This window comes from Periophthalmus magnuspinnatus, chromosome 1, assembly GCF_009829125.3.
Source record: "Periophthalmus magnuspinnatus isolate fPerMag1 chromosome 1, fPerMag1.2.pri, whole genome shotgun sequence".
Classification (NCBI taxonomy): Eukaryota; Metazoa; Chordata; class Actinopteri; order Gobiiformes; family Gobiidae; genus Periophthalmus; species Periophthalmus magnuspinnatus.
This window is the reverse complement of record NC_047126.1, coordinates 10,336,312-10,349,176: the sequence shown is the minus strand read 5'-3', so window position 1 is coordinate 10,349,176 and position 12,865 is coordinate 10,336,312. Positions and strand designations below refer to the sequence as shown.

The following is a 12,865-nucleotide window of genomic DNA, read 5'->3' as shown; positions in this document are numbered from 1 at the left end:
TCAAGGCTTTTTGTCCCTGCTAAGAACATCTCTTTAACTCTGGAGTAGTACCATTATGACATAATATTGGTACTTTGTGTACCCTGCCGTTGTCTTAGCTCATCCCAGAGGGTAACGCTGAACACCTTGGATACACATGCAGTGCTTAGGTCTTTAAACATGAGCACATGTCTCTAATGGCTCCCCGCTCTTTATCTGTCCACACTAGCACGCAGTCAAGTCAATGCTATAATCATATTAGCCCTCTGCCCTATTGCCTTTATGAGACGCACGGGCAAAATCAATAATGAACAGACTGGACAGAGATGTCTCCATCACCCGTCTGAAAGAACATGTGATTTTGAAGTTTGAATGCCTCAATGTGCCATGTGCATATGAGCATGGTACCACCCGTGTGCATCACCCTTGTGCATATGTGCATGAGGACTGAGTAAGATGACAGACTGATCAAACAGCAGGTCTTCACACCCGCCACAGGAGCGCAGCCCGTTGCTATGACACTGTTGCCCCCACAGCCCCATGATTCTCAGGAGGCCAATCTGGATACAAGCTGGAGATGGGTCTGCCCGATAGTACCCTATGGGGCACTATATTGTGCAAACACACTATTTCACTTCCATTCATTAAAACACTACAATTATACCTTTATCTTATTGCAGTGGTGGAACGTAACAAAATAAAAGTACTGTACTTATCTTGAATACATTTTAAGGTGAATACTTTTTACTTGAGAGCAGCTATGTATACTTTCTGCTCCACTACATTTTTCAACTGGACTGAAAAGTAAATGTATTTTTTATTATTGTCTGAAACCTGTTGAAAAGTCAGACAGATTTATTTTTAACGTTGTTGATAATTTGAGCAAACAAAATATACAATTAAAAACAGCTGGAAAAAAACTATCAATTTCCTCAAAATCTTTGGGATATACTTTTATTTTTTACTCTTCAAGTACATTTTTAAAGGGGTACTTTTATACTTTTACTCAAGTAGATTTTTTCATGTGATACTTTTACTTGAGTATTTTTTGCTCCGGTATCTGTACTTTTATTTGAACAAAATTGAGTACTTCCTCCACCACTATATTATTGTTACTAACTTACTGATATTATTATTTTAAAATGAAAGCAAAACAAACAAATAGTAATTAATTATAAAGCTGGATATTACCGGTACTCACATAAAGGAATGTGTCTGAACACGTTATGGGAGCAGCCAATATAATAAAGCTGCTGTGGCACATTTACAGGAATCAGTGGTGTGTACAGTGTGTCTTGTGAAAACTATTTCCTTATTCTGGGTCAAATCTACTATCCTCTAAATCAACCAAACTCAAGATTTTAACAAACGGCTTTCATTAAAGACATCTGTGTAATCCCTCAGTTGTCCAGGTATGATCCAGAGCAACAGAAAAATACAATTCTGCCAACTGGACAAAAGTTTTAAAGTGAAGACGTTTGGCTGCTCATCCAAGCCGTCTTCAGTTCTGGTCAGATTTCTAATGGACACTGCCTTCTCATAGGTGCTCTGGAGCTTTTGTAACTTTTGTCTCAGGAACATTTGTCCAGTTGGCAGAATAAAATTTTTCTTTGGCTATAACTTTCATTAAAGGTGCACTACGTAACTTTTCTGGTGGTGCTGCTTGGAGATGTCATTGCTTTTATTGCTAATCTTCCCTTGAATATTCCACAGTATGACCTTAAATTTGTCTATTTTCAACTGGAGGCATTTTTAGTGCTAAAAAACAACCCTGACTGTAACTTGACCTGATGGTGCCACCCGTGTCCATGCTATAGATTAGTGTGATGCCATTCTGTGAAACATTCCAGGCCAAGCAATAACATCTCCATGGAGACAAGCAGATGGCGAAACATCCCGCAGAAACATGACATAGTGCACCTTTAAATATAGTTGTTGTAATACAGTTCAAATATGATATAACTTTACTTTGGCCTTAAACTGAACGAAGGCCTTTTGCAGAACATAGCCTCACTCAGACCGCTCAGTGTTGCATGAATGAACTGTCGATGGCACCTCAGCCAAGTGAATGTGCTAATGAGGGTGTTAATAAAGTGATATGGGAAAGTCACTGCTCCTCTAATCAGCATTCCAGTCTAATGACGCCAGTAATGCAGACTTTATTTTTAAAGTATACAATAACAAGTGTTTGTAACTGCTGCAAAATGACATCGAGGCCCATATTACTCTTATCTACTGATCTATGTTATGTTGTTTCCTCATCAAAAACATACCTGGAGTTGTGTTTTGTTTTATTCACACATGTTTAACACACAAACCTTCTTAGTTCTTCTCTCAATCAGAAAACACTTTTACACCTTGTGACGTCAGACTAATGATAAAGGATTACTCAAACACGTGTGAATAAAAGAAAAAACAACTCCAGGTATGTTTTCTGATGAGGTAATCGCACTATAACATGGCTTAAAGCTTGCAAGAGTCATTTTGTGTAATATCGGACCTTAAAACAGTATGAGCAGTTTATTGGAAATGGATTCTGAGATTATAAGGCAAGTTATAATTATACTAGTAAATATTGGACTACTGTGATCACTCCAAATGTAGAAATATCAAATGCCATTCAAAATGAAAGACACATGTGCCATTGTGTTTACTGTAATAGCTCTAAACTCTGATGATAGATACATAGGCATGTGGCTAAAACATGCTAAAAGAAACACTCAAAAGAAGAGTTTCCCACACTGTAGAGGCAAACTAAAACCAAAACTGGCAGAGGGCTGTTATACCCACTTGCCCTGTTGGATCTGTCTGCTACATAACAGAATGATCGTGACTGTTTGACCCTCTCATTTGCAGCAGTGGAGGATTTTGTGAGTTAGGGTGTGTGGTCGCAGCTGTGCATGGCCTGATCCTAACATGTCTGTGTTACTGCTAATCTCTACCCACTCCCTCACCCCTTCAACCCTTCATCCCGAATCTCTCCAACCGCCCCCTTTACCCTGGCCCTCTCATCCACTTACCCCTGCTGCTGTACAATCCCTTCACCACTCCCCTCCTCTCCGCAACCCCTCCCTCCCTCCCTGCAGATGGCGAGCACGAGCTAACCTCTGACGATGGCTCTACTCTGTCTCAGTCTCTGTCTGTAACCCAGTCTGCACAAAGCACTCCGGCCAAAGAAGGTATCACTCACGACAACATATCTCCATGAATGCTTTATGTCTTAACATTACTACATAATTAATATGTGTTTGCATGAGTATAAATCAAAAATCTGACCTAACATAACATTGTGACCACTTTCTCATATTTTATTCATGTATATTTAGAACTTGGCCTTTTTCCCTGGCCCTATAGGTTTAAACTGTTTTTGGTTTACTACTGTTCCTTCTTTGGACCAACCGTACTACAGACCTGGTAAAAACAATTCAGAAGTGCAGTTTTGAGAGATCTGCAAACTGTCTATAGTCATAAACGTTTGGCCCAGGTCGAGCTCACTCAATTCACTTGCAATTCAAAGTTTGAGAATAACATTAGAACTTCCTACTACTTATGAGGTTTGAAAAAGAAGTCATTTATGTTCACTTCACCCTGTTGTCTATAGTGTTGGTTGTTTTCAGCCTGAGATTTCAATTTAAAACAACTTCAGCTGATCAGAGTACATCACATAAAAGATAACTACATAGTTCATAGTTCAGGCAGACAGCAAATGACAAATATGGGTCATATGCCGTCTGTCTACAGTCAAAATTAAAAAAATTATATAGACAGATAGATGGATAGATATAGCAAGAGAGAACATAACACTTAGGAAAATAACAATAAAATACCAAGATACCAGGTCTAGGTCTAGCAAGTATTATTAATAATAATAATAATAATGGCTTAAACTTGTAATGCGCTTTTCAAAGCCTCTCAAAGCGCTACACTATAGTCATTATTCATTCATTTCCACACTTGGTGATGGTAAACTACTATTGTAGCCACAGCTGCCCTGGGGCAGACTGATGGAAGCGAGGCTGCCAATCTGTGCCATCGGCCCCTCCGACCACCACCTATCATTCGCGCACACACCACTTTCATACTAGGCAATGTGGGTGAAGTATCTTGCCTAAGGACACAACAACAGAACTTGGTCTGAGCCTTCGTGTTGGGGGACCAACACTAACCACTGAGCCACTGTCGCCCCAATGCCAGGGAGAAGTGGTAGGTTGTTAAACTACGTTAAAGACTGAGAGGAACTGACAGGCAGTTATTGTGACTGTTCTATAGTCTGGGCGCTGCCACAGAAAAGGCTGTCACCTCTGGTCTTGAGCCTGGCTTTGGGCTCAGCAGCAGGAGCTGGTCAGCTGACCTCAGGGCTCTGGGTAGAGTATAGAGCTGCAGTAACTCCCTCAAATAAAGAGGACCCATAGAGTGCACACATTTAAACACAATAACATTTAGATTTGCACAGATATGAAATAAGAGCCACAGGTGTGATGTGCTCTCATGTCGTTCCCAGCTTTGTGGGCATTTGCGTAAAACAAGTTGAAATCCCACAGACCCACTTATATGGTAAAAATCCCTATCATTTAAAGTGGGTTGGCCTCCATGCAAGGCAAGACAATAGTAGTGTGACACAGAGGCATTGACTTCCTGTGCACTCTCCTGCAGCTCAAACCACGCACAATAAGTAACAATTAACCGATGGCAACATACTGGCGCTGGGGACCCATATTTTTCCTGACGCCATCGCAGTGAGGTCACCCAGTTGTTATGCTGAAAAAAAACAGGTCAGACGTTATACTAGTGTCTAGCTAACGTGGCCATGTTTTGTGTTGAAGTAAAATGAAGCCATGGAGATATCGGTGTTTTTGTGGTAAGGAGTAGAAATATGATACGACTGCCCTGCATTCCCCTAATCTGTTTGTTACAACAGGGAAAGGGTTGTGAGTTACGTGAACACTCATTAAGTGAATGAGGAGCAGCAGTGGTTTAAAAGGCCCATTTTGGAGGTGAAAGGAGGACATGCTCTCCGGGCTAGCGGGTCTGAGGTTTATGGCAGGATATTATGAAGGATGCAGAACACAGGGGCAGTGGGTCTCTTAGCACTCACTCAAATATGTGTCATTTGCTGTAGTGGAGCGAGAGTATTGGATTTCTTAGTACATTAGAGTTTGGCAACAGAACGTCCATAAATATGTTTGGGTAGGTATGAAGGGGTAGATATAACTGCCCCAAGATTATATGGGGAAAGATTGATGTTGTTAATGCATTCACAATAGTTGGACACTAGGAGAGGTTGTTTAGTTGGAGAAGTGACCCAAGAAGAGTTCATATACCATTGTGTTATTGTTTTATCAGTGTGTGTGTAGTTGTGCTAGGGTAAACTCAAAAGTAACCATGAGGATTAAACAACATATATTTGCACAGTCAATGTTGTTTCACAGTTTATTAAAACAAGCAGGAAGTGGTCATAATGTTATGCTCTATGTGTCAAATAAAGGATAACATTAAAATTGAATGCTGCACTTAGTAACATTTCTGGTGGAAAGTCTGCCACCTGCTTGTCTCCATGAAAATGTTATTGGCTTTCCTGGAATGTTCCATGGTATGCCATTAAAACCTGGCTTGATTTAATGATTAAATCAAGCCAGGTTTAATGGCATACTACTGATGTCAGATGAGGAGTGAGGCAAACCTGTTCACAGTAGGAATGCATTTTTTTCAAGGTATGTTCAAGGCAAAAAAATGCAATTAAATATGTAAGATAAATGTATAAGAAATATACAAGATATATACTGTGGAACATTCTAGGTAAACCAATGACTTATCCAGGAAGATAAGCAGGTGGTGGATCTGACCAGAAAAAAGCTACATAGTGAACTTTTAGCAATACACAAGTCTACATGAATTTCTTGTGTCTGCCTTATCCTAACTTGTCCCTAACTGCCTCCCTTAGACAACCACACAGGCCTCGTGAACGGCAAAGACCACCACAGCCTGGACGAGGAGCTGTCGAAGCGTGTGAGTCAACTAACCACCAGCGTGGAGAGCGTCGAGATCCTGGTGCGTCCCGGAGACAAGATCGAAGAGGTGCTGTCTCAGGAGAGCTCGCCCTCCAAGTCTCCCAACACCAAGAAGAAGAAGAAGTTTCGCACCCCGTCCTTCCTCAAGAAAAACAAGAAGAAAGAAAAGATGGAGGCGTGAGAGCAGATCCCGAGCAAGAGTCGCCTTTTCTGTTCATGTCTGTGTCATTTTGTCTCCGCTTTTATCGTTTTGTTTTTAATGTTATTTGACTTTTTTTAACAAAGATTTTATGTGCAAAAAAAGAAAGGATTACATACAAATATTTTTATGTTACGACTTGACCTAAAGACTTTGGGAAACGATCAGGTGGGGTCAGAGAAGACGTTGTGCAACTCGGTGGGTGTTGGATGTCACACACCTGATTACTTATGCAGTACTTCAATAGGGCTCATTGGATAAAGCCAAAAAGTGTCACTTGAGGCCATTTAAATCCTGAATAACATGTTCTCTACAGGCTGAAACCCCATCTCGAAAACACTTTGGAAAATGACTGCCAAACTGTAACTAAATCCCCCTTATTTTTGTATTATTTTGTTGAAAATGAAATCTGCATTGAAATAGTCACACTGGAAACTGCTTTAACAAAACTATAGCCACAGGGTCAGAGATCTGAAGCTTTTATGAGCATTTACAAACATCTCTATCGTTTATGTAGCATCTCGTTCGTCTCATGTCTTCATCTCAGTGTTTTGTTCTTGCCAAACAAACTGGAAGAAAGAACAAAACAATCTCGTTGTGCTGTCTCTGCCTTTTGTTTGAAAATGAATTTAATTTCTATTGATTGAAAATTCTGTATTAGTCTTCATGTTTTGTATATTACATTTGTTAAGCATCTCTGTTTCCAAGAAAGGAGTGGCTAACTATTTTTGCTAGCATGTACACAGAGCTACTACATAACACAGAATTATAAAAACTGGATATTTTAACTATATTATATTTTTTATCGTGCTGCACTTTTCTTGTGGTAGAAGACAGTAACATTTTAGCTACAGGTATTTTCATCAGTGAAGGAGATGTGAAGTGATTGGTTGTGCAAGCACGTAAGATGCAGTAGTGGGCAACTCACCAGGGGGCAGGAAGTTAGATTTAGAAATATATCGTTTCCATGGTGTCGCATAGAAGAAATAATTCCTTTTCTCAATAAATAAATCCAGTCCAGAATCACATGTTAAAATGGGTCGATAACGTTGAAGTCTTTAGTTTGTTGTGAGTGTATTTTAAAGCCATATTGTAGTTTTACTGCTTTATTTTGTTCATGTGACAAAGGTTAAGTTTCTTCCTGCTTTGGCCATCAAATACTACCCCAGTGACTGCATAGACACATCTCAGGCTTCCAACACATATACAAATGATGTTATATTTTAAATTGCCTTGTATTTTTGATAACAGATACTGATTAGGCGTAAGATAATGACCACTAATGGGTGAGGTTAATGGTAGATCAGGCTATACGTGTGTTTGTAAGTAGGACTATTGAACTGGGTAGAAGTATTTGCAAAACTGTGGCTCATGTGGAGTGGACTTTGCCTGCAGTGGTCACTATTATTGCTGAAATACATATTAGAACAAATCAAATTGCAGTGTATGTATTAACATGAGAAAAGAAATATGGACTGCTAAACTAATATAAGAAACACATGAGTTTGTAGAGGTCTAAATTAAAGGTACAACAAGATCAATCAAAACACAGGATATTGGTGATTTGTTAATGGGCTCTGTGCACAGCAGGATGCTAGCTAGCTCACTGTGTCTCAAAGCTAACAGGCGCTTTTATTAAAATCGGAAAACATGAATTAATTTGAATTTTAATAGGTCGCTTATTCTGAGTGAAGACTTCCTAATTATTTTGTATGTTAGAATACTTGAGTTTGTGGTTATTTTAATAGGCCGATTTATTATGCCTCAAAATTAGCATTAGTATTAGCACTGAGACACAAATATCTCTTTCTTAACGGGTGAAGTATTCATTTTATATGTGTAGTTTTTAACATGTCAGTCACATCCACCCACAGCTCCCTGTCCACTGCCTCATCTTTAAATATTTAGTCATTTTTGCGTGACTCCGCAAAAACCTCAGAGATAAAACTGGACAGGAAGTAGTTGCTGTTGTGCACAGAGCCAATTGCGCCAACTGAAATAGAGATTTTGTGGTTTGCTGTAACTTAAATTGCTGAAGAAGAGCTGGTTCTGAAAGGTGTCAGGAAAGTCAGTGCAATTGTTACTAATTGTGTATAGGGCGACTTACTTAGTGAGGTAGTGATGACAAAACTAAAACTACCCACATCAGGCACATGTCCACAATATTCTGTGTATGTAAGCTACAGTGCAGTGATCAGTAGGTCTGCTCTCAGCCCCCCTCTGGGCAGTTAATACACGATCATTCTGTAACAGTCCAATGACCCACAGTTGAACTCTGTAAACCAAAGTGTGATGGGTTGCCACATCTCCCCCTTAGCAACCCCTGCAGCGTAACCAGATGTACCAATATCCCAGAAAGCAATGTGAACTATTGGATTTGGAGGAAGCAAGGGAGGGGCAGTTGGTCCGTGTACTAAAACAAGGGTAAATGAGTTTAAGTGTACGAATGGACTGACACTAGCAGCACACCATGTTTATTCTGTTTTCTTTCAACGTTTCTGTCATCGTCATCCATTTGTTTCATTTTTCTTAGCTCGCAGAAAGCAGGCTGTTTTATTAAATATTTGATTTGAGCTGAAAATGCTCCAAGATGAATTGAATGTGCATACTCCATTTACATTTTCTGTTCAGTTTCCTGCCGTTTGCACCATGCTTTTACTAATGCCTCCTTCTGTGTTTTTGCTTTGGCATGCCAGATTGAGCCAAGCTTCATTGTGACCTGTGAAAATCCTATATAAATGGTTAATCTAATGGAGTTGCTTTAGTTGTATTGCTAATCAGTGTAAATTCATAAATAAATCAGTATTTTAAACTATTTATGTTTTTCATTTTCCTTATTGCCACTGTCCATTTCAACACCTTTTTCGTTCAACATAACCCATATTATTTTTGTTTGATCCATTATCAGTTTACAGAATATTCCAATGACTAAAGCTGAAGCATTTTACTTTGAAATGCACAGCTGAAATATATATTTTTTATATTTGGTGCCTTTTGTTATTAAGGTGCGTGTTAGCGTGTTACTACTTACTAAAATGATAAATTGTCCTTATGCTGCAGCACATTATTATAGAGCATTTAAGTAGCCAGTTTTCTTTATGTAAATCACAAGCACATTTAGAAAAACTATTTATCTATTGAACCATTTGTAAATATATGACATATATTTATATATATATGTTTCCTATGTGTGGTGCACTATGTCACTTTTTGGAGGAGAGTCCACTACCTGCTGTCTCCATGGAGACATTATTACTTATATATCCATGAAGAGAAGCAGGAAGTGCAACCAGGCCAAAGTCTTTTCAAAGTATTTTGGAGAAATAAAAACCCCAGTATGAATAAATCCAAGACAGAATGATACTGTCCTACTGTTGAACTTTCCATGCAATTACATTCACTTCATTTGACTTTTAACACAACACATAGGGAAATAACAATAAACACAAAGATATCCTGTCTAGCTAGTATTAAATGCCAGGGAGAAGAGGTGGGTTTTCAGTCTAATTTTAATTGTGTAAAAGACTAAGAGGATCGGACAGGCAGAGGGAGGCTGTTCCGGTCTGGGCACTGCCACAAAAAAGGCTCCGTCACCTCTGGTCTCGAGCCAGCTGACCTCCTCAGTGCAGTGACTCCCTCAAATAAAGTGCAAAACAAAAACAACACCATGGAAACCAGCCAGATTGTGGACTCTTCACCAGGAAAGTTACATGGTGCACCTTTAAGCCCCACACTTACTAGTTGTAATTATATGCGTGTAAAGTAGAGAGTGGACAAATAAACAGGAACTGAAATACAGGAGGGAAAGAGGAAGACCAAAGAGAAGAGGAAGACTAGTCGAGTGGAGGCAGATGATGTGAGTGTAAAGGGTGCAGAGGAGTTTAAGTGGAGGCAGATGATGTGAGTGTAAAGGGTGCAGAGGAGTTTAAGTGGAGGCAGATGATGTGAGTGTAAAGGGTGCAGAGGAGTTTAAGTGGAGGCAGATGATGTGAGTGTAAAGGGTGCAGAGGAGTTTAAGTGGAGGCAGATGGTGTGAGTGTAAAGGGTGCAGAGGAGTTGCATTGGGGGCAGATGGTGTGAGTGTAAAGGGTGCAGAGGAGTTGCATTGGGGGCAGATGGTGTGAGTGTAAAGGGTGCAGAGGAGTTTAAGTGGAGGCAGATGATCCAAATGTGAAAATGATTGACTCATGCTGGTCATTAAACTCAAATATGGCGTCTTGTGTTCGTAACCAGGCAACTGCACCTGTCTCAGCAGCCGATGTGCCTTGACTCAAATGGAAAACGACAACAATATGCAAAACATGTAGTGTGATAGTCTATGACATTATGTCCCCATCATTGGCCATACACTGAGTGCTAATGAATTACATTTACAACACTATCAGGTTGATTCATCACTAGTCAGGCTTCACAGGGCTGCAGGAGACCTATGCTGTTCATAGGCATCTGCACTGTTAAAACCCCAAAGACAATCTATAGATGTCACATTTAATTACTTCCTGTTTTGTAATCTAAATATTAGCTACAACTCTGCTTATCCCGCACCAACATGACAACTGTGTAAATCACACATTCCAAGTGATTTAAACATATTTTAAGACTCATTCTTAATACAAAGAAATTTTTACAATAATTTGTTGATACAAAATATAAAACATGCACTCCAGCCAGACAAAAGTAGAAGGACATTTCTGAGAGTGCATGAAAATAGGGTAAACTTCATCCATGGGTTTCAGAATAATCAAAAATTAGAAGCACTTAAGGAATGCAAAACATTATATATTATTACATCTTTTGAATAGGGAAATGTCATCATGTTGTTCAAATGTGGCCTATAAAACAGAAAGTTGAAACCTCTGAGTAGTGAAATATTGTATTGTTTGTGTTTTATGTGTTTACATATAATAGTACATACTGCATCCAGGCCTGTTATGTGGCTTTGTGTCAATACACGGCTTTTTATTTCTGGATTGTTTCAAAATGAATGACAGGTTGCATTGTGTTGTATCTTATGCATTTTAAGCATTTCAGAAAATAAACAATATACTGTATGCATCCATTTGATTCAGGGGGGTCTCATTGTGTGGCACTTTAATTCATTTATGTTCAGTAAATATTCTGTGTGCGACAAGACAAATAATACAAGAGATGAGGCTATTGATTGCTGTGGAGGAAATTACATTCGGATCAATAAAGCTTCAGCTCCCATTATATATAACTCTTCCTTACATACTAATAGACCATACAAACACATACATGATCGCGCACTGCACAACTTCATTTTATTTGTTTAAAAGACTTGATTGGTCTTCTTTAATAAAGCTTTGGTTAGTATTTAGGAGGTGAAGAATGACCACTCCAGTTCACCCGCTACAGACAACCCCACGCTGGGAATGTCACAACAGTGAATGCACTTGTGTCCAGATGGATGGTCCAGCCAGGGACTATGGACTATGATAGGTCTTTTTAGGACAGACCCCACCCAAAGAGCACCCACCCAATGAGCACCCACCCCTACAGCCTCACCGCTCTCATGAGGAGGACGACGATGAGCTGACGCCAACAGAGCGAATTAGGCCTTGGTAAATAACAGAGGGGTCAGTCAGGTCTGACCCATCCCCAGGACCACCCACACCAGCAACTGACATTGTCCTTTGTGATCCAGGACTAATCATAATTTATCGTGCCAGATGTGGCTACATTTGTTATGCATATTTCATAAAAGCTGAAATTAAATCCATTTCTCCAAGTATGAAAAGGAGACCAGTGTCATCCAGTCTTAAATCACGATTTTTCTTCTTTCGAAATATTTCATTTCTCTATATACAAGACAGTAACAATCGAAGCCACTTTGCCAGTCCACATTTTTTAAATGTATGACTCAGAACCCACACAAACGCTTGATTTCTTCTGAAAATTACTGTGAACCCATAAAAGAGGATCCAGATGCATTTGGACATTCATTCTTGTGGCATTTTCATTTTGTCAGAGAGGATACCTGTCTCTGCACAAAGGGCACAGAGAGCAACTGGGGGTTTGGAACAAAAACAGCATTTATTTTACACTTATGCAAAATGTTTCAATTGCCTCAAAATGGCTCTAGTAGGTTCTGTTGAAGGATTCTTACATCACACTAAGAATGTGTGTTTGTAATTGAATAAAGATGAGACAGATTGTATAATGCCATAATGTGGAACATTCAGGAAAAGCAATAACATCTCAGCTGAGACAACCAGGTGGCAGACTCCTCACCAGAAGACACACAAAGTGATAAATGTCTTGACATGATCGATTTTGACTAATGAAACCTGACTATATAATTACAATGTCGTCCAGTGCCAGCCCTGTCACACCATCTGTTTTAATAGATTCTTTTTCCAGACCAAGGTTTAGTTTATTTTCATACCTGACAGTTTGGACTGCTCACTAGTGCTCGTCCTCAGAGGGGTCACGTGATGTTACTGTGAGGTGTTCGGTCAGCTGATTGAAACAGGTTTTGGCACCGTCTTCCTACTGGTGGAGGCGGTCTGCAGTCCAACTTTTTCAGGACAGTATCCCAGGTGTGTGAAAGTAAAAAGGCTCCCTCATCCCAGCTTAAAGTCCTGTAGGCATGTTTACGTATTTCGATTGCCTCCTTAATCCAATGTTTGTTGTCCTCGGTCTCAGTCTATCATGGGGT

General features: G+C 39.6%; 1 protein-coding gene across 11 annotated transcripts in view; it reads left to right on the top strand.

Moving 5' to 3' along the window:
* Positions 1 to 8,998, top strand: part of add3a (adducin 3 (gamma) a) — an 83,044-nt gene extending 74,046 nt beyond the window's left edge. For 8 of the 11 annotated variants that reach the window (XM_055222201.1, XM_055222205.1, XM_055222200.1 and 5 more), the window contains 2 exons: positions 3,066 to 3,158; positions 5,921 to 8,998. In XM_055222201.1, coding sequence (XP_055078176.1) covers positions 3,066 to 3,158; positions 5,921 to 6,168 — 341 coding nt within the window. In that variant the 3' untranslated portion in view covers positions 6,169 to 8,998. The remainder of the gene's footprint in view (positions 1 to 3,065; positions 3,159 to 5,920) is intronic. The other 3 variants (XM_055222217.1, XM_033984596.2, XM_055222210.1) reach the window with 1 other exon arrangement.
* Positions 8,999 to 12,865: the final 3,867 nt, after the last annotated feature.